This window comes from Quercus robur, chromosome 5 (genome assembly GCF_932294415.1).
Source record: "Quercus robur chromosome 5, dhQueRobu3.1, whole genome shotgun sequence".
Taxonomy (NCBI): domain Eukaryota; kingdom Viridiplantae; phylum Streptophyta; class Magnoliopsida; order Fagales; family Fagaceae; genus Quercus; species Quercus robur.
In genome coordinates, this window is record NC_065538.1 from 20,406,411 (window position 1) to 20,433,967 (window position 27,557).

Genomic DNA, 27,557 nt, shown 5'->3' on the forward strand with positions numbered 1-27,557 from the left:
TTGTATAACCTAGAATATTGTATATAAGGAATTAACTCAATTAAGTACCCTTTCCCTCTCCTTTGTGTGTGTGTGTGTGTTTTTTTTTTTTTTTAGAATGTGTGTGTGTTTGTTTCTCATAAAAGGAATTGAGTAAAAAAATAACTTTAGATTAGTTTTGGAATTGATTCCTTGCTTAAAAAAATGAAAAGACAAAGTAACGAAAAAGACAAAAGATACTAATGTTTATTTGGTGGGGGTTAAGGAAAGTATTCAATTAATATAAAAAGACAAAATAATTAAATATCAAAACCATATTTATAACCCCAAAGTTAAAACAGAAAAGAAAAAGAAAAAGAAAAAGAAAAAGAAAAAGAAAAAGAAAGAGAATAGTATTATTTTTGTTGGTCACTTATTAGCATGTTCCATAAACCTCCCAATAAAAACAAAATGAGTGGAGCAAGATAAAATATTATAAAATAGTAAAAGTGAGTCAAGTGACCACTGACCATGGACGAATCTAATAAAATAAAATAAAAAATAAAAAAGAAGGAGAGAGAAGAAAGGTAAATTACAACTTACTCGTATGTGGTTTGATCGAAATTTAAGTTATTTACCTATGGTTTGAAATTTGATATTTTACTTACCTAATATTAGTTTAATTAGAATTCTTTAACTCACAGTTAAAAATATGACTAAATATGTAATTTTATTCCACTTTTATACCTCTCTCTTCTAAAAACACAAAAAATATAAAAATATAAGATCAAATAAAATCCAAACGAATCAAGCGAAATACTTGCATCATATGATTTCAAATTATAAAGACAACTTAAATTTTAGTAAAACTAGTCGTTAACCCGTATGATGCACGGAATAGTTATATAAAATATGTAGTATCAATAACTGTTCTAAATTCATAAAAACGAAAATTAAACTAAAATGTAAGTTAAGATATATACTTCCCCATATATATTTAACTATTAATAAGACCACATATTACAGATGCAAACTTATCATTATTAGAAATTATGCTGCAAAGAAAGCATGCAAGATAGGAATAACAATTAGATCAATATAAATTCAAAATATGAAGATGCACCAACAGGGGGTGGTTGAATGAAAATTTTAAAAAATGTCTCTCTTCACTTGAGACAATCATAAACCTAATGCATTTGGAATTCAAGAAAGTATTCAACATTGACGAAAATAACTACAAGTGAAAAAAAACAAATCAAATGCAAACCTATTTCAGCTATATAGTAAAATTAAATTTAACGTGATTACATATGTTGGGTAACTTTTTTTTCCTTTCTCAACTAAGAATAATATCAACACAAATTATAAATAAGAAGACCATTAGGTGAGGCGGCTATGTTCATATGTGTGGGTTTTGAAGGTGCTGAAAGCTTCTGCCAATCGATGTAATCCACAAATCTACTGAAGTACTTGTAAATTCCAATTGCAAAAACAAAAACAGTTTTATAAATAAGCAAGAGAGCCATAGTTACTCCATTAAAGTAGAATTCCAATTAACAATTATTAACAGAAATTAAAAATTATTAAGAAAGTTGCTATGGAGGTGTAGTTGTACCAAAATTTGTACAGTATGTTATAATTGTTGACATCACCTCATAAGATTGATTCCCTCCCCCACGCTACCAATAACTTAGCCTTCACTCAGCAAATGAAAATCCATAGTAAAAAAGTCATTGATGAAATCCATAGAGATTTGCAAAACTGAATCTATAACAAAGGGCACAAATCAATGATTAAAAAAAATGAATTATTGATTTATAATCACAAAAATTTTCATCATGTAACGATATTAATACAATCAGGTCATGGTAAATAAATATCTAAACTTGATTGCAAGATTTAGAACTGTACGCTATCATTGAAGGTTGAAAAATCAGCAATCAAGTATTATTCAACGCTTGCACCACTCATAAACATGTATTGTCGGTTGCACAGATTTGTAAAAATCAACAATCAAGTATTATTCAACACCTGCACCACTTATAAACATGTATTGTCAGTTGCACAGATTTGTAAATTGCTAATGTTTATTGAACTAAACCCTAGAAATCAATATAAAAAATTTAGCAAATAGAAAAATCCTAACCTTGATTTGATTTTTCAGATGTAGCAACTGGAGAGGGAGTGCTAAAGGAGAAAATTATGAATGGCTGAAACCCTAGCTCAAGAAGAAGAAGCGTGGCTAGTCAAGTTTTTGTTTTGAAAAAGGAACGTGTGTTATTTATTTTTAAAAAGTCAAATAATTTTATTTAAATTTTTATTTAAATATTATGCTGACGTGAAAAATTATGAGAGTTTCAAAAGTTTCGGTTATATATATATATATATATATATATATATAGACTAAAGTGAATAAAGTTTCAAACTTCAAACTATAAATAAACAACTTAAATTTCAGTCAAAAGTATATAGTAATTTTCAAAAAGAAAAAAATGAAAAAGAAAAAAAGAAGAAATATAATAATATCTTTTAACAGGAATAATTTGGGTTCAGTATACTAGACCTGTTAAAATAATAACATATATTAAAAATAAACACGTATCACAATTTTATAACAAGTTCAGTGTCACTCGACGCAGAACCTAATCTAAACCCTTTTTCAACCGCATCATTATTATAGATAGGCTGCCGACACTTATTCCCGAACCTGCCACTATATTTTAATTTAAGGCCTTTTGTTTTATAGGTTTGGTATAAGCCTCTTCCTCCGAGCCAACTATATTACCCTTTTGCTCACCAAAGCATCATAATTCATAACGTTTGTCCTCGTTGTTTGTTGAGGAAAAAGAAATACCTCTCTTGCTCTCACTTCTCACTCTGCTTTCATGCTCACAGAGAGGGACAAACAGTAGAGTCTGAGAGTGAGCAATCTTTATTGTGGCTTTCTCTTCTTTTTTTTTTTAAATAAATCTTTGTTACCATTTGCTATAACAGTTCGAAATCTTTAGGCTTTAGCTCAATCTTTTGCTACTGAATTCTCTGCTTACTGCTATTTTCTTGATTACCCATTTGGAATTTCTCTCAGAAAAATTCTGGGTGTCAAACAATTCTTTCTAATTTTGTGAATTTTGGTATATACTTCGTTTTTTTTTTTTTTCAAGAGTCTGTGCAAGCACATGAACTAAAAGCTTTCAAATTCAATTGCTTTGTAACTCGTTTAAGCAATCATGCTTTCGGCAAAATCTGAGTCTGATATCACTAGCTTAGCTCCATCATCACCTTCAAGGTCTCCCAAGCGCCCTGTATATTATGTACAGAGCCCTTCAAGGGACTCCCACGATGGAGACAAGTCGTCTTCAATGCAGGCCACTCCAATCTACAACAACAGCCCAATGGAGTCTCCTTCACACCCGTCTTTCGGGCGCCACTCGAGGAACTCCTCTGCCAGCCGTTTCTCGGGGATTTTCCGGTCATCTTCGGGGAGGAAAGGAAGTAGGAAAAGGAATGACAAGGGTTGGCCTGAGTGTAATGTGATTATGGAGGAAGGTGCTTATGATGATCTACAGGATAAGGCGTTTACAAGGCGGTGCCAGGCTATGATTGCTCTGTTTAGCTTTGTGCTATTGTTCACCACGTTTTGCTTGATTATATGGGGAGCTAGCCGGCCTTTCAAAGCAGAGATTACAATGAAGGTAGGCTAGTGAGTTTTAGTTCTGGTAAAGAAAATTTGAAGCATGAAAATGGTGGAGATCAACTTTCTTCTAGTAACTACAACTATATTATAATGATGTTGAATATGTCTTTAGAGTGTTGAAACCATTATAAATTTGCAAGAATTTGATGTTGATTGCTTTATTCCTTCTCATTTTAAGTGTCACTGACTTGTGAGGCTAATATGGGAAAATGGCCATAGTTTCAGAATCTTCAATTATTTGGGTTAGACTTCAAAGAAGTAGCATATAGAGTAGATTTGTTTCAATTGCTAGATTCAGAGAAACCCTAAGTGCACACAATAATGTAGAAATGGAAGATAATATAAAATAAGGCTATGGGAAAAGTTTGATTACTTGGTTAGGTACATATTAAGGGAATAAAATAATAGAATAATCTAATTAGGCAATTATTGTAGGGACCCTTGTGAATGAACTGATGGTTGACAGGTATTACTGCTATATGTATAGCTTATATATCTATTACGCAATGGTTGTGTTCCTTAGATTTCCGTACTTTACTTCCTACAAATTTTATTGGCACGTTAAATCAATTATCAGTTAAAGTGCAAGGCCAATCTCCAGATACAAGGGAATTAATACTTGGTTCATACATGCCTTCAAAATTGAGTAAATTGGGGCAGGCTTTACAAAAGGACCTATCTGCCCCAGTCAATGGTATCAACCTTAGTACGAAATGCAAAGCACTGATTAGCTTTGATTTGATATTTACCGTTGAGCTATCTGATATCATTCAATACCTCATGCTCTTGAAAACCTTTTTGGTAAAAAGCTGAAAGCATGCTCTTCATAAGTTCATATGGTCTTAATTCTTTGAAAAGCTATTTGTGTGTCTGAGAAATAAGCTTCTCATGGACCTTTTAATCATTTTTCATAATTGGACATTCACAACAACTACACTTTCTTTCCCATAATGGTGTTTTATAGTTTGACTTAATATATATGCACAGTTGAATCTCACATCATTGCATCTTAATCTCCATGGAAGCAAGATAATTAAGCTCTCAAGTGGCTTTATCTCTCTCTCTCTCTCACACACACACTTGAATTAGTTCTCTCTTCTGAGAAATTACTTATTTTCTATGTTAATTGCATATATCCTAATTGAAAATATGATCTTGCAGAGCTTGGCAGTAAATAACTTGTATATTGGAGAGGGTTCAGACTCCACTGGGGTAGTAACAAAGATGCTGACAGTGAATGGCTCATTGAGGATGAATATATACAATCCTGCCACATTGTTTGGCATTCATGTTAGCTCTAACCCTGTCAGTCTCATATATTCAGAGATTACTGTTGCAAGTGGTCAGGTGAGAATTAAGTCAACAACCACCTCCACCTTTTTTGCCCCCTATAAAGTAAATCGGAAGTACTAAATGATGAAAGACTATTCAAATTACACTTTTGAAACTTTTGAAGCAAAGAGGACGTGGCATAAATTTCTTAAACCAAAAAGTAAATCATAATTAAGCCATAATAATTTTTTGGGAGCTTGAGTATAACATATCTCATATCTGCCTCTATTATTTGCAGTTGAAGAAATATTATCAGCCAAGAAAAAGTCATCGTACTGTATCAGTTAACTTGGAAGGAACTAAGGTTCCCCTGTATGGGGCTGGATCAAGTTTGTCAGTTTCTTCAAATGATCGTGTAGTTCCATTGACATTGAAATTTCAAATCCGGACTCGAGGAGATGTGGTGGGGAAGCTGGTGAGAGTAAAGCACCAAAAGCAAATATCTTGCCCTTTGGTCATCGACCGCAGTAGCACCAAACCAATCAAGTTCAAAAAGAATTCATGCACATTTGAGTAATTGCCTATCCATTTGTTGCATCTAATACTAAAAGCTAGCAGTGTTGCTGAGCCTGAACTATCTGCAGGCAAATGTTGTCCAATCACATGAACTGCTGTTTGTGTTGCTGAGTCTGTGTGGTTTGTATTTGTGGGGAAGAAAAAGTCTGCATCATGAGAAATCCGTTCACGCATTTATATGTGGTTTACCCTTGTGAGGATTGTGCAAATAAATGTGTGTGTTTAGATATGGATGGTTCCGTATGAGGTGTAATGTTTGTGGGATGTATATTAGTTTCTAAGGACAAATAAGATTGTTGCAAGAATACAACACATTACACTTCCGTTGACCTTGTGTGAAATCTAGGGGGATAACTAAGGGGTATTTGTTCATGTCTGACACTGTTACGTATGAAATCCATCAAATTTAGTAAACACAATAATTAGTTCTATTACCTAGTAATCCAGATGGCATTCATAGCACGAGGTTGTATGGACAAGAAGAACTATGCAAGTTTACGAAAATAGCAATTCTAGTCAAATGAATACCTTTTTACTAATTTTGATTTTGGTGCCAAAAATGATCTCAGTGTGATGATTTCATAGGTGAAGTTTTGGGGCTGTGGCACTTGATAGGAGGGGTTGCATATATTGTTTGCCTTGGTTTCCTCAAGGTTGCCCAAAGACATTGAAAACTTTGAGTTCATATATTATAGGGCATGTTGGGTCACTCTCATCAGACAAACCATAAATATTTGGTTGAAGTTCAATTGAAATAAATTATGGTTCCTCTCAAGTATTTTGATGATATTAACTTTTGGAAATGCCAATTTGTCATATCTCAGCGAGGCATTGGAGGTTTATAGTTAAATAATTACTCCCAAATTCATGTCTCTTAGTTAAACTTTTTATGTTAAGAGTTAGGGCATTCAATCAAAGGTATGGTATCACTTTTTGAGTATAAGCTATAATTCTCACTTCTTATGAATGGATATCCTAAAAACTTAAAGCTGAAAGAAAGGGCAGAAATAAGGAAATTTATAAAAATAAAAAATAAAAAAATAAAAAAAGAGGAAAGGAAAATAGGGAAAAAAGAAATCCCACAACAAAGAAGAGCCTTTGGTGCTTCCCTTGGCCAATTTTTATGTGAGCACAGCAACTGAAAAGGTTGGTCATTAGGTAGGTCGGGGGGTCAAAATTCAACTCGTTTTTGGTTTGATCTCTTCTTGATCCAATTAAAATTTTAAATTGACAAATCTTGAACTCAAACTTAAAACAATAATCACTTAATTAGTTCTATCTGTCAGTGGTATTGAAATGAACATTTTGAGGCAGAGTACATTCTTACTATGTTACAAGCAGCTCAACCTTAGTTCCAAGAATATTTGCAAATGCAATACTAGGGTTTTTTTTTTTTTAATTTATTTTTTTATTATGGCTATTTGTTAGTGGCTATTTGCACACAACCTACACACAAGCCTTTTTTTTTTTACCTGTACCTGGTTTTGACCTAACAAGCAGCTCGAACTTAGTTCCTGACATTTGCCTTTTTCTTTTTTTTCTTTTTTTCTTTTCTTTTTTTATTGAACCATTTTCAATGTATATTTATATGTTAAAGTTTCAATGTATATTTCCATGGCATTTTCCATTTTTTTTTATATGTTAAAGTTAAATTAGATTTTTATGTTGTAGATGAAAATACTAAAGATGTTAATAATCAACTGCACATGTAATTCTTAAATATAAATATCTTTAGTTTTTTTTTTTTTTCTTCTAAAGTTCATTATAGATTTTTTTCCTAATTAAGTATCTGTTTGGATACGGATGAAAGGCCCGCGTCTATGCGCCGGAGGATTTTTTTATTTTTTTATTTTTTTTATTTTATTTATTATTATTTTTTTAGAAGCGTGTATCTTTGGCTTTATGTCACACCGTGTATCTTTGGCTTTATGTAATACCAGTGGATCCTGTGTATTGTTTATGGGACCTACAAACCTTTTTTTTAGCAACTTTTTCATTAAAAATGAGTCTCACGGCATTATTCACACATTTAAAAATTATTTTGCTATAGTGTTTTCAGTTTTCAATTTTCAATTTTCAGCGGTATCCAAACGGACCCTAAGTACTTTTCTTTTTATGTTTATCTAGCATGTTATATTTATTCTTATAATTCTATATATTTAGATATTTTTATAAGTAATTGTTATTTCAAGTTTTATGCATAACATTTCCTCAAAAAAAAAAAAAAAAGTTTTATGCATAACAGGGATGTGCGTTTTCATTGCCTCATTAATAACTATTATAGTTATCAAATTTAATAGTTTTACAATAAAATAAATTGATAAAAAATTCATATTATATTGTGTTATAATCTCGGTAAATCATATTTTCTTTAAATGCTAAAATATACAATTCCATATAATAATAAATAAAAAAAAATCATAATAACTTTTAAGGGAAGGTGGGACAAGTTATATTTATACTATACAACACATTCTCTTAAACAATTTGGGACAATTATCCATTCTTTTTTTTAAAAACAAACACACACAAATAAGGGAGAGGGAAATAGGGTTCTGAGTTCTAAAACAAAGACACACCACAAACTCCACTCAAAAGCTATGATAACTTTTAAGGGAGAGCGAGGCAAGTTATATTGCACACAACATACTCTTTTAAGTAATACGGGACAACTAGGGATGATCAAACTCATTGGGTAGTGGATACCCCATTGGTGCGAGTATTACCTGGCCCATTGGGGGTATTTGGGTATTGGGTAGAGGTATCCCTTACTTACCCTTAACTTTTTGGGATCAGGTATGGGTATTACCCAACTAAACCTGAGTTTTTTTAAATAAAAATAAATAATAAAAAATCTTTTTCCCCCTCTCTTATAGTGAAACCAAAATCTTAAAAGGCAAACAAAAAAAAAACAAAAAAAAAAAATTAAAAGTTATCAATAATTACTTTTAATTTTTTTTTTCTTGATTGGAATTACTTTTAAATTCCTTTATTAGGTTAATGATTATATTATAATCAGTTATCATAATTAAACTATACTTATTGTTATAGGCTATTTACTATCCATTTGATTTAATAGTCAAATAAATAAGAAAACAAATCTATTAATAACATTTAAAACACCATTAAATATTATTTATATTACATGTTTTCATAGCCATTATAAATACATAAATGTGCAGCAAAAACGTAGTGATTGAAAGATAAATAAAAATAAAAGAAAAAGAATTAAAGAATATAAAACCAATATTTATTGTGGGGCCAGAGAATTTGTAATCCCGGTCCACTTTACATTAGGGCCCAAGACCCGCGTTGAGGAGAGACGTTGCCGAGGATGTGCAATGAAAGTCCAAATGGCCTAGAGGTGTAGCCGAGGACGATCCTATCCTCGGCATCCCAAAATTTAGAAGGAAAGAATGGCGCGCCATCAAAGGCAGACCCCAGAGCGCTCCCAGAAGAAATGGCGAGTACAGTGTAGGAGCGGTTCAAGGGAAAAGCTGTTATTACTGCAATTAAGTACTCTGCGCCTGACAGGGCCATGTTCTTTAGCTTTTACAACCACCCCCAACCACTTTGGGAATGGGCTGACAAGACAAGTATCAGCCCTAAAAAGCTTAACCTACACGTGGACGTTTGAGAGAGGGGAAAAGCTAATATAAAAGGAGGAGGAAACAGCCAGAAAAAGGGGGATGGCATGATGTATTGTCTGTAAGACCGTTGAAACCAAGCATAAAAGGGATTATAAGAACACGAAGCTCTTCGGACAAGGTCCAAGAACCGGAGCCACCCAGGCCGTATCGGGGAGAAAGTCTTCTTGGACACACTCAGTTCACCTCTGTGCGATCATCATGAACACCATGACTAATGGCTGTCCGTTCACCAAGGCTTAGCCTTTTAACCCACTATCTACAAATGTTATTGTTTGGGCCTTTAACGTTCGAACCCAATACACCAATTTGGGGATCGTTACAAATTGAGTCCTTACAATTGGCACCGTCTGTGGGGAGGTTTGTGCGTTGGCGCAGGTGGCGGTTAGTCATGGTAGGAACAGGTCCCTGTCAACAAAGGTCCCTCGAAAGAAACAGTTTTGGTAGTAGTGCAAGTTATGCGAAAGCCTCTCCATCATTTCCAGCAGCATGCGGTCGTTGTCCTAGCACAGCTCCCACTCAGGGCCACACTTCGAAGTGCCAGTGGCATGGGCAGTTCTAAAGGCTTCTAACATTAAGTCTATGCCCCACACCTTTGTTAAGGGGCTAATCCTCGCGGGTCTAGAAGCCCCATTCACCGAATTCTTATAAGTTTTGGACAGAACCAAGGTCTTGTATGGTCCTCAAACTCAAACCTATGGAGAAACCAACTACTTCAAGAAAATATAAGTTTTGGACAAAATCAAGGTCTTGCATGGTCCTCGAACTCAAACCTATAGGGAAACCAACTACTTCAAAAAAATATTAGTGTTGGACAGAACCAAGATCTTGCATGGTCCTCAGACTCAAACCTATGGGGAAATCAACTACTTCAAAAAGAAAGTGCTAAACAGAACCAAGGTCTTGCATGGTCCTCAGACTCAAACCTATGGGGAAACCAACTACTTCAAAAAGAAAATGCTAGACAGAACCAAGGTCTTGCTTGGTCCTCGGACTCAAATCTATGGGAAAACTAGTCACTAAAAAAATATAAGTGTTGAACAGAACTAAGGTCTTGTATGGTTCTCGGACTCAAACCTATGGGAAAACCAACTACTTCAAAAAGAAAGTGCTAGATAGAACCAACTTGCTTGGTCCTCGGACTCAAATCTATGGGGAAACTAGTCACTAAAAAAATATAAGTGTTGGACAGAACCAAGGTCTTGTATGGTCCTCGGACTCAAACCTATGGGGAAACCAACTACTTCAAAAAGAAAGTGCTGAACAGAACCAAGGTCTTATATGGTCTTCGGATTCAAACCTATGGGGAAACCAACTACTTCAAAAAGAAAGTGCTAGACAGAACCAAGGTCTTACATGGTCCTCGGACTCAAACTTATGGGGAAACTAGTCACTAAAAAAATATAAGTGTTGGACAGAACTAAGGTCTTGCATGGTTCTCGGACTCAAACCTATGGGGAAACTAGTCACTAAAAAAATATAAGTGTTGGACAGAACCAAGGTCTTGCATGGTCCTCGGACTCAAACCTACGGGAAACTAACTACATCAAGTAAGGCTTAAGTCCTAGACAGAATGGAAATCCCGCGCGATCCTTGGACCCCCAACTCTAAGGAAACTAACATAACCAAGTGTCTAGCCCCGATATAGTCATACCTCGGTCCTCGGACCAGATGCCAAAAACAAGTTAGGGCTATGAATGTCGTCAGGAACGTGGCAAAGCACCCTAGTGCCTGGCGACCCTCTCGGACAGTTCATTTTAGGTTACCCATCCTCGGGTGATCACCCCATATGCAATACAGAACATTCAGCTATTATCCCGGTTATTCTCATATGGTTAACCTACTTCAGGTCGGCATTATTGTGCCCGTCAGTTTTAATAAGTTCAAAGTGATAATTCTTTGTTAACAAGGGTTTCGGCCCTAAGTACTGTTCGAGAGAAAAGGACACCAGCACATCCATTCACAAAATAATTATTGCAGAAAAGAAAGAACACGCAAAATGGGATAAAGTCATCTTTTATTAGACAAAGAAGTAGTACAACGTACAATAAGGGGCTTAAACAAGCCTATACTAGAAGCTAACTACAAGAAGCAAAAGAAAAAAAAAAAAAAAAGGGGGGGGGGGGAATACATGGGAACGATAAATCCTTCAATTTTGCTCTAGCATCCACTAAGCATGTCCGGATGGCACCAGTGATGGAAGAGAAGAAGAAGCAAAGGTACCTAGGTGGCCCCAGTGATGGAAGAGAAGAAGAAGCGGAGGCGCCTAGGTGGCACCAGTGATGGAAGAGAGGAAGAAGTAGGGATGCCAAATCCCCATACCAGCTTTGACAGCAATCGAGCAAGTACTATATTAGCAGCAGTCAAGCGAGAACGGATGGTACCGGTGATGAGAAATCTCAGTGTTGTCGCACCAAAAATTTGATGCAACATCCACCAGCTTCGAATTTTGGCTGAAGGAAGAAGAAGCTCCTTTCTTGCCTTATCGAGGGGAAGAAATGTCTTGAGTCTTTGTTTCCTTTGCCCTGACCGGGCCATCTTGAGTCTCGGAGATATCCAAGGCTTCTGGAGAGGGTGTGATCCTTTCACCCTCATCCTGGCCTTAACCATGTCACCCCGGCCTTGACCATGTCACCCCCTAAGGCTCAGTCACACTAGCAATGGGGACTTTGGGGCACAACTGAAGGGTTAGGGATTTGAAAAGCTTAAAGGGTTTACAAATAAAGTCCCACCGTGCTTCTTATATGGGGGCAAGCCTGACGGCATTTAATCTGTACAAATCTCCAAGAAAAACTACAAACAAGATAAGTCCCGCTCAATTCTTAAAGCAGTCTTCAGCCGTTGGATTTGCGTCGCCTCGTAAAGAGGCCTTATTAAAGGCGCGCCTCATGTACCGAAACGGCCGGAACGCGTCATGGGTAAACTAAAAGAATGTCTCACAATCAGAAGCGTATCCCAAGCTAACGAAGAGGCTCTGGCAGTGATGAAGTACAAAACTTGGCAAGCCGCGGCATAGGCCTGACGTCACCAAAACCTTCCTCTCCATCCGAGGAGCCAGACAGCAAGATTTTGAGAGGCTATTGTGGGGCTAGAGAATTTGTAATCCTGGCCCACTTTACATTAGGGCCCAAGGCCCGCGCCGAGGAGAGACGTTGCCGAGGACGTGCAATGAAAGTCCAAATGGCCTAGAGGTGTAGCCGAGGACGATCCTGTCCTCGGCATCCCAAAATTTAGAAGGAAAGAATGGCGCGCCATCAAAGGTAGACCCTAGAGCGCTCTCAGAAGAAAGGGCGAGTACAATATAGGAGCGGTTCAAGGGAAAGGTTGCCATTACTGCAATTAAGTACTCTGCGCCTGACAGAGCCATGCTCTTCAGTTTTTACAACCACCCCCAACCACTTTGGGTATGGGCTGACAAGACAAGTATCAGCCCTAAAAAGCTGAACCTACATGTGGACGTTTGAGAGAGAGGAAAAGCTAATATAAAAGGAGGAGGAAACAGCCAGAAAAAAGGGGGACGGCATGATGTATCGTCTGTAAGACCGTTGAAACCGAGCATAAAAGGGATTATAAGAACACGAAGCTCCTCGGACAAGGTCCAAGAACCGGAGCCACCCAGGCCATGCCAGGGAGAAAGTCTTCTTGGATACGCTCAATTCACCTCTGTGCGATCATCATGAACACCATGACTAACGACTGTCCGTTCACCAAGGCCTAGTCTTTTAGCCCACTCTCCACAAATATTATTGATTGGGCCTTTAACGTTTGAACCCAATACACCAATTTGGGGATTGTTACAAATTGAGTTCTTACATTTATTATTTTACCAAAACTATAATTTGGAAATTAAAAAGACAGAGTCAAATGTTATGAGAAAGTTTAACGGATCTTCTTCTCATTCTAATAAATTAAATAACCAAAAAAATACTCATTAAATTTATGTCTTACTAATTACATATTTACATAGATGTCTTTTGCTGAATTGAATTTTTGTCTGTGATTATAACATGAATTTGACTTTCAATTATATGGAAAGTATTATTACTACTTATTCATTCTTTGTAAAGTCAAATCTCTTATATCATGATTTTGACTTTCACTTGTAGGGAAAGTATTGATGCCATTAGGATCATTACTTCCCAAAAAATTCTAAATTCACATAATTTGCTCACAAAATTTTCTTAAGAATTTATAAGAGAATATGTTAAATAAGAACATATTACATCATTCTTCCTACTAATTACTAATTGATTTTGTTTGTGCATGTCAACCTTCCTATAAAATGCATATTAAGATAATTTGTAAGATTACATTAATCAAGTCTTTTTATTTCCTTAATTTATTTGATCATTTGTACATATTTAGAAAGTTTAAATTAGTTTGTTTGACACTTCAATTCGAATTTTTGTTTATAGCTTAGAGATTAAAAAAAAAAAAAACAAAACAAAACAAAACATGTATTTGATATTTTAATTACCTGAACAAAAACAAAAAAGCATGAGTGTTTTATTCCACAAGTGGTGGGGTTGAAGACTTTTATAATTAAAAATTAACCAAAAACAATGAAGTGGTAAGTGGTTTGTGCATTTCCTCTTCTTTTTTTAAGTATTATGCACAAATTAAAAAAAAAAAAAAAAAATTTGGGCTTGGGTTAGGTATGGGTATGGGCATTCACAGGTAAAAAATTTGGGTGGGAATTAAGTATTGGTGATAACCGGGTTTTGGGTTCGGGTATTCATGGATAAATTTCCCATCCCTTAATGAGCAATTACCCATTCTTTTTTTGAGAAACAAACACACACACACATGAGAGAGAGAGAGAGAGAGAGAGAGAGAGAGATGTTCTAACACAAAGGCATACCACAAATTTCACTAAAAAGCCATGATAACTTTGAAGGGAATATGAAGTAAGTTATACAACACACAACAGACTCTCTTACTATGTCTTTTGAGTAGAGTTTGTGATGTGCCTTTTCCCTCTCTCTTGTATGTGTGTTTGTAAAAAAAACAATATTTTATTTTAATAAATAAAATCTTATTTTTTTCTTGTTAAACACAATATTAAAATATAGAATTCCATATACAAATACTATCATAATAAATACTTATTAATAAATATTATTATTATCAAATTTAATACTTTATCACAAAATAAAGTTAAATTAAAATCATATTATGTTATAATTACTATTTACTGACTAGTAATTACTAAAGAGTGTGTTACTAAATTATTAATAATACAAAAAATAACTAAAATTGAATAAATAAGTTTGAAAAATCAATTTTTTAATCATTTTTTCACAACATTGTCAAAGACATTTCATTATTATTTTATGATTTGTGCTAATAAAATTAATGTTAGTGATAGAATTATCACTTAAATAAAAGTGATATTATTTCAAACACATTTACCATCTCAACCATGTTGAAAAGATTGGGAAAATTTTATGGGTTAAGCTTAGGTGGACTTGACACAATATGGATCAATATCGTGTTGTGTTCAATGCGCTAATGCATTGGACTTAAAATCCCTGTCCAAAATTTATATGCTTAGCATATTTAAAGGAATATAAGTACAAGTTTCTCAAAAAAAAAAGGAAGGAATATAAGTACAATAACTTGAAAGAAAAGAGGAAGTCTACACACACACACACAAAATTGACAACATTTCACACCTAGTCGATGTGGCATATTGTTAGGACACGCTTGGTACACTAAATGAGGATTACGACATGAGTGGTAATCTTTATTGGGCAAAACTTAAGTACAGTACTTAGGTGTTATTCCTTAAGTTTCCTTCTTAAGATTATGCCATGTGAATTGTTTTTCAAGGGATGAAAGTGTATTTTTTAATTAAGTGGTCAAATGACTGAATTTTAAGAGAACCTAAGGAACAACGCTTAAGGTACTACACATAAATTTTATCCATCTTTATTACTATGAACATGATTGTCAAAATCGCGATTTAGATAGTAGGATCACATGATTTTACGATCCAACCCCACCAAAACATTTAGAATCGTAATAAGATTGTAAAAATGGTAGGATCGTGTAGGATTGTATAGGATCGTATGAGATCCTACCGATCCTACCAAAACATCAGTGTTTTTTTTTTTTTTTTTTCTATGTTGTGATGAAATGGCTTTTTATTTTTATTTTTTATAAAATTATGTTAACCTAAGCAAATGTTTTCTAGTTTTTAGTTCACTTGTAATAAAAATGAAGGAATGCTTCATTATTTCTGAATGAAGAATTTATATTGGCTTTGCTACATTTTAAGCTATAATGTTGTTAAAGTTTTTTGATCAATATGCTAATTTGTGTTATAATATTACTAAAATGTTTTTCTTATATATAATTTTATTAGTATGCTTGTATTTGTATATTGATTGATTGATTTTTTTGAGCACGCTTTGTAATTGTTGTTGAGCGGTATAACTTGAATAGTTGAGTGTGAAGTTGTATCTTGATCTCTTTTGCAGCTCTAATATACAAATATACAATGTCTACATAGATGATAAAATGGTTGATGATGATTAGGACGATGGTCATAAGAACCCTATAATGAGAATAATTAAATATTCACTTCACCTTAATATTAATCTTGCTTTTGGATTTCATATTTTAGTTAGTTAGTTTCCATTTGATAACTTATTTTGGGTTTTAAACTTGGAACTTGGAACTTAGAACTTGGAAAATATTTCCATATTGTTGATAAATATTTTGATATTTGGTTGCTAATTAAACATTTATTGAACTTTTTAGATACATTGGGTTAAAACGTAAATATATTTGTTTCCTTAGTAGACGTAGCGATGTAAGACATGCAAATTACATCATATAATGCAAATCTTTATTTTTTTATAGATAAATTCACAATTTATGTGATTATTCAACATACAAAGTTATTATCAATATGTTTTTTGCTTTAAATATGAAAATATGTAGAATCTTATGATCTATGATTTGATCCTACGATCCACAATCCCACCTACTTCTCGCAATTCTACGTAAGATTTCGATTTTGACAACCTTGACTAAGAATAAAATTTGTTGTAATGGAATAATTAAACCTATTCATAAGTTTGGTTGTGAATTGTAACATTAGAATCAAATTTAAGATATATTTTAAGAAATATCTTACTCATACAATTATATTTTCTAAAAAATAATATATATATATTATATATATATATATATATATATATTAAATTTGAGAGAAATATTAGTTATTTTTTATTTTCATAATTGTTATGTATATATGGAAAGTTTGTTTATTTGGAAATATATTAATTTTAGAATTATTACAACTATATAACTATTATATGTTACAACACTTTTAGAGAGGAATATGTATTTGTCATTTTAATGAATAGTTATTGGAATTACTATTCCTGTTAATAAAAAAAATAACCAAACTAGGAATAGCTAAACCATTATAATAATTATTATATTACAATGTTTTTATTTTTTATTTTTTTTGGTAATAAAAAAAAATAAGGGTTAGCTAGGTTATGTTAGCTCCTGGATAGGGCGTTAAAGTTAAAGCCCATGGGTCAACCCGTGCGAATATCCACCAACAAACTCTTGCTGATAGTGGGATTCGAATCTAGGTAGGTTAGACGAAGTGTTTGAACCTTAGCAGCTGAGCCAAGCTTCCGTTGGCCATTACAGTATTTGTTACAATTTACCAAATTTTACCCTTAATTAGGTAAAAAAATGATGGTAGCAGTGGGTTTCAAAAAAAAAAGTTAAGAACTAGCGAAAGCTTGCAAATAAAATTATTGTGAAAAATGTAATAAAATTCGTTGTGTATGAGTGGGATAGCATTGCTAGAACCTAGAAGGGAAAAAATAATAATAATAAAAATAAAAAAATAAAAAAATAAAAAAAAGAAAAAGAAAAAGAAAGAAAGAGGAGGAGGAGGACCGAAATGAAAAAGAAAAGAAGCCCTTTTGCCTGCACGACTGCACGTTTATCTCAGTCTCCTTATTTCCTACTTGACCAAACCTATCTCTTCTAACAGTAAGATCTTCCTTAGATTCATATATAGCTTCTCAATAAACCTTCATGTCCTAACTCAGATCTCATCCAATTCCCACCTCAAAAGCCCAAAAACTCAACATTCATATATAGCTTTCACAATCACCATGTTTACAAGAAAACCCACTTCAAGATTCATCTTTTTCACCCTCATTCTTGTCCTGTTTCTGAGTTTTCTCATCACCATCAAGGCTTCTGACCCCACCCCAAATGCAAACGATGAAGAAGATTTGGAGAGTCTTGAGGAACTAATAGCATTGGATGAAGAGGAAGAGAGACAAGAACAACAAGAAGGGTCACACAGTGTGAGGCCATCAGAGGCTGAGGTTTTAACCAAAGCCCAGAGGATTGTTCTTGAGCTTAACAATGATAATACTAAGAGGGCCATTGATGGGAATGAGTTTGTGCTGATTCTGGGTTATGCACCTTGGTGTGCAAGGAGTGCTGAGCTTATGCCTCAGTTTGCTGAGGCTGCAACTTCACTCAAGGAATTGGGGAGTCCCCTTTTGATGGCTAAGCTTGATGCCGATCGGCATACGAAGGCGGCCTCCACTCTTGGGATCAAAGGGTTTCCTACTTTACTTCTGTTTGTCAATGGTACTTCTCAAGCGTACACTGGTGGACTTTCAGCGTGAGTAGCTACTCTCCTTGTCAAACTATAATTATTAGATCAACACAGTTTCATAATTCTCATTCATTATTATGTCCTGCATAGGATGGTTTGTTCTATAAACTTATGGTTCATTCATGTTGTATTTGGTTTCTTGTAGTGTTACTTATTCAACTTAAATCAAATAGCTTTTCCTTAATGGTGCTGTCATAATGGTCTATGCTATAGTTTAACAATTTGTTTTGAATGAATTTTTGTATCTTGTCAAAGCATATGTATGTTTTCATGTGTTTGTGGGGTTAATTTTTATTCAGGGAAGAAATAGTGATCTGGGCAAGGAAAAAAACTGGTGTACCTCTTATTAGAATAAGCTCAGTGGCAGAGGCAGACGAATTTCTTAAAAAGTACCACACATTTGTTATTGGCCTGTTTGAGAAATTTGAGGTATGTGAATTCGAATCATTTTAAGAATTTTACTAGAAAGATGATGAAATAAAAATATCAAACCATGAATATATTATCTATATAATTTATGCCATGTTCTTGCCTTGATGGTATATATGTTCTTGTGACCAGTATCATGTTAAAAGGGAAACATTACTGTGTGTTAAAAAGGTGTTGTATCAATCTTTTTACTATAATGGTCTCACTATATGTCATGGTTCATGAATGAAACTATTGGACACTTGAGAAGCAATGCTCAAAACAAGTTTGTTCTCTTCCACCGAGATCTGGTTTTCTCTTATCTAATTCTGTTAAATGACACTTGGTGATTCTGAATCTAGTCCTTTCACTTGTTAATAGCACTTGTTGTCTTTAGACTATGTTCACTAATAGCTAGGTCTTCTTTTGAAACATCTCCTACAACCATTGAAACTTAGGGATTGGAAGTGATATGACTAGTGACTACAATGGAATGTGCAAGCATAAACTGAAAAATAATTGATATATTGTGACAACTCATTGAGGAAAATTTACTACATGACTAGAAGAACCAATTAGAATCGCAAACTCTCTTTCTTCAAAATCTCTCTCACTTTTTTCCCCTATTTTGTCTGCTCAAAGCAATGGCAACCTGTTCAATAGGTCTCATATGTCTGATTGTTCTTTCATTTATTATGAATGTATCTCTTTACTAGGTTAGCAGTTTGTTTCTTGAATTTGATATACTTTCATGTAAGTACAGAAATTGTAACAGGGAATTGGAAAGGAACTGAGTTCAATAAATTATTCATAATTGACCTTTAAATATTATAGTTGAAATTGGTCTTTAACCAGCATTGAGTTGGGGAGAAAGATTTTCTTTTATGTACATAATATGTAAAATCCAATTATAGAGACAAATAGTGCAGAATGGCTTAGTTAAATATATGTATGTGTAATGATGTAAGCATATAAGCATAAGCAGCCATGGCCTCCGTGAAAGATAGACGATGCTTTAGGTGCAGAGCAGTTATGGCATTGCCTAGCATTTCACCAAGAATCATCTTGGTTGGCTGGACTACTTATTTCGTTCTTTTGAGTTTATTTTGAGTTTATTCTTGCTTTAGTGGCCAACCGAATTGCAAGACTTCAACGGGGCTTTCTATGGGGTGGCCTAGGGGATGAGCCCAAATTTCATCTTGTTAATTGGACCACGGTTTGTACTCCACTTTCTTCAGGTGGTTTGGGGATTAGGAACTTGAGAACCTTTAATGTAGCTTTATTAGGGAAGTAGTTATGGATATTTGGGCAAGAAAGGGATGCTCTATGGCAACAAGTGATAGAGGTGAAGTATGGTTGTGATTGGGGTGGTTGGTATTCTAGCTCATTCTTTGGTCCATATGAAGTTAGTTTGTGGAAAAATATTAGAAGGGGGTGGCCCTCTTTATCTCGGTTTATTTTGTATGAAATCAAAGATGGATCAAAAGTGCAGTTTTGGCTAGATTGATGGTGTGGAACATCTTCTCTTGCAGATTGCTATCCTGAAATATATAGGATTTGTTGAAACAAAGAGGCTAGTGTGGCTGATCTAATGAGGTACACCAATGGAGTCCTTCATTGGGAGATATATTTTTGTAGGGATGTACATAATCGGGAATTGGAAGCTTTTTGGAGCTTCATAAATACAATTTATAGCACTCTTGTAAGGGGGATTGGGGAGGATAAGAGATGTTGGCTACCTTGTAAGAGTAAGGGGTTTATGGTTAGTGTGTACTACCATCTTCTAGTTAGCCATAGTGAGTAGTTTTTCCCTTGGAAAAGCATTTGGAAGCAGAAGATTCCTTCTAGATTGGCTTTCTTTGTATGGACTGTTGCCTTGGGGAAATGTCTGACAATTGACAATTTAAGGAAAAGAAAGGTATGCATTTTGGATTGGTGTTATATGTGCAAGTGTAATAGTGAAACTGTTGACCATCTATTCCTTCATTGTCCAGTTGCTCTGGAGTTGTGGGATATGGTTTTTGGTTTATTTGGAGTTTGTTGGGTTATGCCAATGTTTGTTGTTGAGCTTCTTGCTTGCTGGCAAGGTCGATTTGGTCGCCATTGTAATGGAGATATATGGATGGTTGTTCCTCATTGTTTGATGTGGTGTATTTGGAAGGAAAGAAGTAGTAGGTGTTTTGAAGACAATGAGCATTCTATGCCTAATCTCAAGCTTCTATTTTTCAAAACCTTATTGTACCGGTTCTCAGTGTGGAGAAACCAACCTTTTTCTTCAATTTTGGATTTACTTGATTTATGTAATTTTTGTATTTGATATGTTACACCCCTATATACTCCCTATGTACTTGGGTGTCTCTTTTTTTTTTATATCAATAAATCTTTATTACTTATCAAAAAGAAAAATTTGCGGTGGTAGAATCAAATAGCTAGGTCACACCTAATCAACAAGCAATTGGCATATCAATAGCAATTAAATTGATTGCTTATCAAATATATACATATATGAGTAGCAGTCAAGATTTTCTTTTTGCTAAAAGTTTCTAAGCACTGTGGGTGAATATGTGGAAACTTTGTGGCATAACGAAAAGATGAGTGAGAGCCACGTAAGATAATTTAGTAATGCACGGATACTGTTTAGCTGCATCAGGAAGAGTGATTTGATTCAAGGAGAAGTAGTAAAATCTAAAATGTAGGGGAGGCCTAAAATAACATAAGTGGATCTAGTAAAGGATACATATAGGGACTAGGTAGGTAACAGAGAATATGATTTCAGAAAGAGAGGATGGTGGAAAGGGATGTGTGTAGTTGACATTGATTAGTTGAAGAAGGATTCATAAAGATAACCCTAACTTGATTGGAATTAAGCTTAGTTGGATTGAGTTGAGTTGAGCTTTGTAGACAGTCAAGAATTTGTTAATAGTGATACAATGTAAGAAATCAAAAATCAAGAGTTGTAGAATATGGTACATTATATCAAATTATCACAATTTTTTCATTTATTAATAATTGCATGCAATGTTTCATTAATACAAGAAATAGAAGGTTTTCTTATTTATTTATTTATCTTTTTTGTGGATAAGTTTTCTTATAAGTCATGACTGACATAATAAGAGATATTCACAGGGACCTGATTATGATCAATTTGTTAAAGCAGCAATATCTGACAACGAAATCCAGTTTGTTGAAACAAGCAACATTGATGTTGCCACAGTTCTTTTCCCAGACATCAAAGATACTAACCATTTCCTTGGGATTGTTAAAAGTGAGCCAGAAAGATACACTCCATATGGTGAGTATCTGATTTGGTGATAATAAATCTGTTACTCCTGCTGTTTTCCTGGAAAGACTAATTAGTGACATTTTATTTATAAAAGAAAAAAATGTGTATATGTTAATTTTGAAATTTCTCCTTTGTGATGCTCAGCTTTCAATTATTCAAAAGGGGTTGACATTTCTTGATGTACTTTGACACTTAAAACTTGTCTAATGCTTTGGTTCTATAACATGTTTCCTGAAAATTACACAAGTTGGCCATAATTTACTGAGGGAATAAGTGATGAATTTGTTTGGATTTGCAGAAGGGACCTTCAAAATGGACAAAATATTACAGTTCTTGGACTACAACAAGTTGCCGTTGGTTACCAAACTGACTGAGCTAAATTCTGCCAGAGTTTACTCCAGTCCTGTCCAACTTCAGGTTGCTGATATTTCCTTTACTTAACTTTCCCTGTTTCTTGATTTGTTTTCAATATTGTATATATTTCCTCCATTTTCTTTTAAGTTTAATACTATGCGGTTGATAATTGTGATATTGAAAAGATTATGAGTAATGTATGGAGGTGGAAAGCCCTGCATGTTCTGTGCTTCCAATCTGCATAGAAGTACTGTTATGAAGAGGTATTGTAGACCTCACACCTAACAAGGCTGAATAGAGGATTTTACCTATGATAGTCACTTACCAAAATATGCTATTGATAATGATGTAATGGGGAATAAAGAACTTATAGAAGATGAAATGATTCTCCTGAAATTAAGCTAATGTGGTACCTTTGGAGATATATATATATATATATATTTTTTTTTATACAAGATAGAAATTCTACTCTAGCCTAATCTAAGTAAGTGTATATGTGTGTGAAAGCTCATTTTTGGAGACTTGAATCCCGGCTTTTGCCCCCACACCCTACATGCATTTATACTTGTGAAGTTACTATCGCATCAAGGGTGTGCGGTGGTTACTTTTGGATATCTATAATTTTCAAAGTTGTCTATTAATTATGGGATGCCTATTAGAAGGTGTTGGCAAAGATCTATTGTGTTGTAATTTGGGCCTTGGCTAGATGCCATGACTCCCAATATTTATTGCTTTGTTAGAGTGTATTGTGGACTTGATTTTGTAAAATTTCCTATTTACCATTCATAAACTACTGAGTAAAATTAGACAAAACTCTTAATTTGATGAAGATCTAGTGTGTTATAGCTTCAGCCTTGGCTAGAAGCTATGCCTCCTAATTTTTCTTGCTTCGTTAGGGTGCATTGTGGACTTGACTTTGTAAACATGCCTATTTACCAGTCATAAAGTACTGGGTAAAATTGTGCTTGTGGAAATTTTACTTGAAAAAAAAAATCTACGGAGTAAAATTGGGTTAAACTCTTAATTTAAATTTTAGGCTTTTTAAGGGCCAGCTCAAATGTGACATTCTAAATTATGGACTGTTTTAACCCCTTTTTCCTGCCAATTAAAAGTTGATTTTCTAATGACTGATATGTAATTTGACATCCATCATTCCATCTATTTATTTACAGGAGCTAAGTGGCAAAGAAAATAAGTCATAAAGTAGGCTCAAATGGTTTGTGTTTAACCTCAAGGTAGCACAATTGGCTAGGGACCACACCTCATGGAGTGGAGGTCACTAGTTTAAATTCCCCCCTCCCATCAATCCCGCCCTCGGGGCAAAACTTATCAAGAAAAAAAAAAAAAGGATTATGTTTTACTGTTGTAGACGCCAGAAGCCAAATGCAATTTACATCAATCCTTTTTGGAAGTTTTTAATTTAGCACCAAAATGGGCTTATCCCAACAATGGGCTACCCATTTCTTCCATTAAGCTCTATGTAGAGCCAGAATGCTGTCATGCTTTTCTAATTGTTTCATTTGGCCTTCTTGCTCTACACGTTCAATAATTCACTCATTGCTGCTTCATCATAGTTCTTTGTCTCTTTGGCTATTCTTTGTCTCGATGGGGCAGGGCTCCTTCCATTTTAATTTCTTTTCATCTTGATTGAAAATTCAATATACCCAGCCAGATGCATCACAAAATTCTGTTGCTGACCTAAATTACAGGAGAGTTTGTAGCATTGATGCTGTAAAATGTACAGTTCACCACTGTTTTACTAAAAAGTCAATTAGCTCCAGGAAGCATGCTTATGAGATTTTATATATATGTATATTAGGAAAAGGAATGGATATATATGACCTTTCTTAGTATTGTTTCTTATGTACTTAAGAATTCAGGAGAACAAATATAGGAAACTTGTTGCGCTAAATTGTTTGTTTTAATCTCTCTTAATTCTGAGTTGCTGAACGTTGAATTATAAAGCAACTTGCCTATATTCTGATGCAAGTTTGAGCCTGCAAGCATGATTGTTTGGACCCTTGATCAAAACCTATATACATAACTTTTTAATGAATATATGGAACCTGGTTCCTCCTGCACTCATATATATGTCTACTATTCTATTTTTCAAGATGCAATTAGTTGTTACCTTTTATATCAGTAGTTTGTATTTCTTTCCTGTAAAGCATCATATCCTTGGTGAAGCTTAATGCTAATCACAAATTATACATGCCACTACACCAGAATTGCTTATAAGGTAAATTTATTAATGAGTTGTTTTCATTATCGGCCAGGTCATTGTCTTTGCAGAGGTTGATGAATTTAAGAATCTTCTTGAGCCTCTTCAAGAAGTTGCAAGGAAGTTCAAGTCTAAAGTAACTTCTTTGACCTACATTTGAAGCCATTATAGCAATTAGGAATCTTCTGCTGGCGTGATTATCCTAACATAATCTTGTGAATGCAGATGATGTTCTTGTATGTAGACATTACAGACGAGAACCTTGCAAAGCCTTTCTTAACTTTATTTGGGCTTGAAGAAGCAAAGAACACTGTGGTTAGTTCTCCAATTAGCAAACTAAAATTAACTGCTATTTTGTTCCTATAAACTTTTCTTTTTTGAAAAATATTTTGGTGAAGCTATAAACTGATGGTATTGTTTTCTTCTTGTTCAATAGGTGACTGCATTTGATAACAAAATCAGCTCAAAGTTTTTGTTACAGTCAGACCTGACCCCAATTAACATAGAAGTAATATAACTTTCTTTTTCCAATTTAAAATTTCCTTTGGACATATATCTTGAATAACTATAATGATTTTCTGAATTGGCTTTTTGTAGGAGTTCTGCACAAGGCTTCTGGATGGAACTCTTTCTCCATATTTCAAGTCAGAGACAATACCAGATAATGTGAGTTTTTTTTTTTAAATAGATTTTTTGCAACTGTGATTGTAGCTTGGAGCATCCTTCCTAGTTATTCTTTGTTAGAAAATTCAGGAATAATAGCTCCTCAGATAGCCAATTAGTGCAATTTGGTGACATCTTAAAAGTCATTAGGAAAAGGATAAAGTTTCCTCCAAATCAAGTTGGATGAATCTCCTCCAACCCATTATATGGTGGTTCGTAAGACCAATTACACGTCTTTTAATTACATGACTCATTAAATAATCTAAACAAATTGCATGACTGTTCAATAGGTCATGTGATTAAAAGTTCACATTGCAGCTTATTTGAGTCGCTAGGTAGAGGTTGGAGGAACTTTCTTTTAAACTGATATGGAGGAATATTCTGTTCTTAAGAAAATAGCTTAGAATGTTTAGTTTTATTCTTTAGTTCTCACTGTATAATATGTCGTTAAATGCACAAACATGAACTCATAAAAATGCTATCAAATGTGTATAGGTTCATTTTCAGTCCAATGCATAAGCATAACATGATGGACTTGATTAATTTTCTAAGACAAGAATGAACCAAAAAATATAGAAAATGTTTGTTTTTTTATTTTGTTCTATGTTTATAATCTTTCAAATTTTTATTTTATGTTTATAAATCACTGTAATCTTCTAAATATGTTTTCTATTGTGAGAATTGCAGAAAGAGGCAAGCATCCAAATCATTGTAGGAAAGACATTTGATGATTTGGTTTTGAGCAGTCCCAAGAATGTTCTTCTGGAGGTTTGATACTTTTGTGCCTTCCATCCATTTTACCTTTGCTCCTGACATCTAAGCATTGTTATTTTGATGGAAGTTGAAATATGAAATATGTGATCATAGTGAGCATTTTCTTGGTAATACATTCCCATTACACAAACCATCATTCCTTTAGCAGCCCTATGGTTTCAGAATTTTGTGAACTAATTTTTTTAATTTATTTTTACCTATAAAAAAAAAAAGAGTTCAATTGTCTCCTCAAAGAACCTTTTATTGACTGTTGGAAAACAGGTACATACACCATGGTGCATCAGCTGTGAAACCACTAGCAAGCATGTTGAAAAGTTGGCAAAGCACTTCAAAGGCTTGGATAATCTGGTCTTTGCAAGGATAGATGCTTCCACTAATGAACACCCAAAACTGCAGGTAAGTGCTATGAAAAGTTGCATCAGTGCATTTTTTTACTATGTTGAGTATGCAGTACTTTCAAAAAGTCAGTCCTTGTGGGGAAACCTTGCTTTTCAACTGGTTGAATAAAAAGGACCTAGATTCCTATTAGGGGTAATATGACATTAAAAGGAAATTTGATTAGTTTTTTATGCTCTGTTTCCCATATCTTCTGAAGGTGTGAATTCATCCCTCATAATCAAGTGGTTTGAAAGCATAAGGCTATCTATTAAGGGTGATATTAAAAGGAAATTTGATTAGTTTTTGATTTTCTTTCCCATATCTTTTGAAGGTGTGAATTCATCCCTCATAATCAAGCAGTTTGAAAGCATAAGGAATTAATTTAAAGCTCTGTTAGGCTGTAATCTAAAAGGAATCAGGTTCTGACCTTTTAGCTTTCTGGTAGCATGATGATTTCTTGTTGGTAGAGTGAGTGAATGATGCTTTCTTGGTCAGCATTCAAGGATGGGCAAACCTAAACTATTGCAACAAAAAATTTAAAAACAATAAATAAAAAAATGAAGGGAATCTAAAAGAGGTAAAGAAATGGAAAGAAAGGAGTCTCTTTACCTAACTCCCTTTGCATGTGCAAGTGGAAGAATTATTAGTGAATTATTGTAATAGATCTCATTAAAATGCATTGCAGGGGGGAAAAAGGAGTTCCTTTATTTTTTCTCTTGCCTTTTATTCTCCTCCTTGTTTTTCTCTTTTAGATATGTTTGAGCATTGTAATCTGTTTTGGTTGTCTCTCCCTGAGTATTTATCATTGTTAATGAGATGGCATTTCCTTTCTTATAAGAATAAGGTGGAGGGTGAGGTCTTGAATTCAAAATCCATTATATGCGTGTGTAATTACCAATAAAAAAATTCATATTAAGATTAGAATAAACATAGTTCAGGTTTCCCTGTAATTAAGAATGTTGGAAGCTCATTAATGAGGAACACTTTTGGCCTTATAGCTTTTATTAAAGTTGTGAGATGGAATAATGATCTGATGAGTGTCCTTTGTTTTTGTTTGATATTGCAGGTAGATGAATATCCAGCACTCTTCTTATACCCAGCAAATGATAAAGCAAATCCGGTAATTATTTCATGGCATATCTATATATATTTATTTTGACTTTTGTATTCCAGCCAATTGATGGAAAAATTTACTATGCTTGCAGATTAAACTATCTACAAAATCCGGTTTGAAGGAGTTGGCAGCATCTATCAACAAACACTTGAAAGCCAAAGATCATGTCAAGAAAGATGAATTGTAGAAAAATATAGCGACTGAATATAAACCCTAAAGAAAATGATACAGGATTAGTTTTAGCCAATAGAATCCCGAGAGAAAAAAATAGCACTCAATCAAGGAAGAATAAACGTTCTTTTGGCATCAATATGTGCATTGTTGGTCAAGGTTCTTCCATAGTAGCAAAATATATATAAACATGTCTTTCTTCCTTACAAAGTAGACTGTAGACACTGAGTTAAGGGGTTTTGTTTTGTTATTCGTGACAGTGATATTGTCAAGATGACTGAGATTAGTTTAGCTAAAGTTTCATTTCATTTGATTATGTAACTCTATTGAAAGTTTATGGATAACTGAAGTATCAAAAGAGTCCTTTGATAAGCAA

The 27,557-nt window shown here is 34.1% G+C and overlaps 2 protein-coding genes across 2 annotated transcripts; both read left to right on the plus strand.

The window, feature by feature from the left end:
• Window positions 1–2,759: 2,759 nt before the first annotated feature.
• Window positions 2,760–5,829, plus strand: LOC126725455 (uncharacterized). The gene is made up of 3 exons (XM_050430208.1): window positions 2,760–3,650; window positions 4,814–4,999; window positions 5,223–5,829. Exons 1-3 carry the CDS (start codon window positions 3,186–3,188, stop codon window positions 5,499–5,501), a joined length of 930 nt encoding a protein of 309 aa, XP_050286165.1. The 5' UTR covers window positions 2,760–3,185; the 3' UTR covers window positions 5,502–5,829.
• An 11,244-nt stretch (window positions 5,830–17,073) lies between these two features.
• Window positions 17,074–27,557, plus strand: LOC126725456 (protein disulfide isomerase-like 1-6). Its single transcript, XM_050430209.1, has 12 exons — window positions 17,074–17,821; window positions 18,115–18,244; window positions 21,350–21,515; window positions 21,805–21,923; window positions 24,137–24,217; window positions 24,307–24,396; window positions 24,518–24,589; window positions 24,679–24,747; window positions 25,432–25,512; window positions 25,780–25,914; window positions 26,963–27,016; window positions 27,102–27,557. The coding sequence occupies exons 1-12, from the start codon at window positions 17,298–17,300 to the stop codon at window positions 27,195–27,197; spliced, it is 1,617 nt and encodes a 538-aa protein (XP_050286166.1). The 5' UTR covers window positions 17,074–17,297; the 3' UTR covers window positions 27,198–27,557.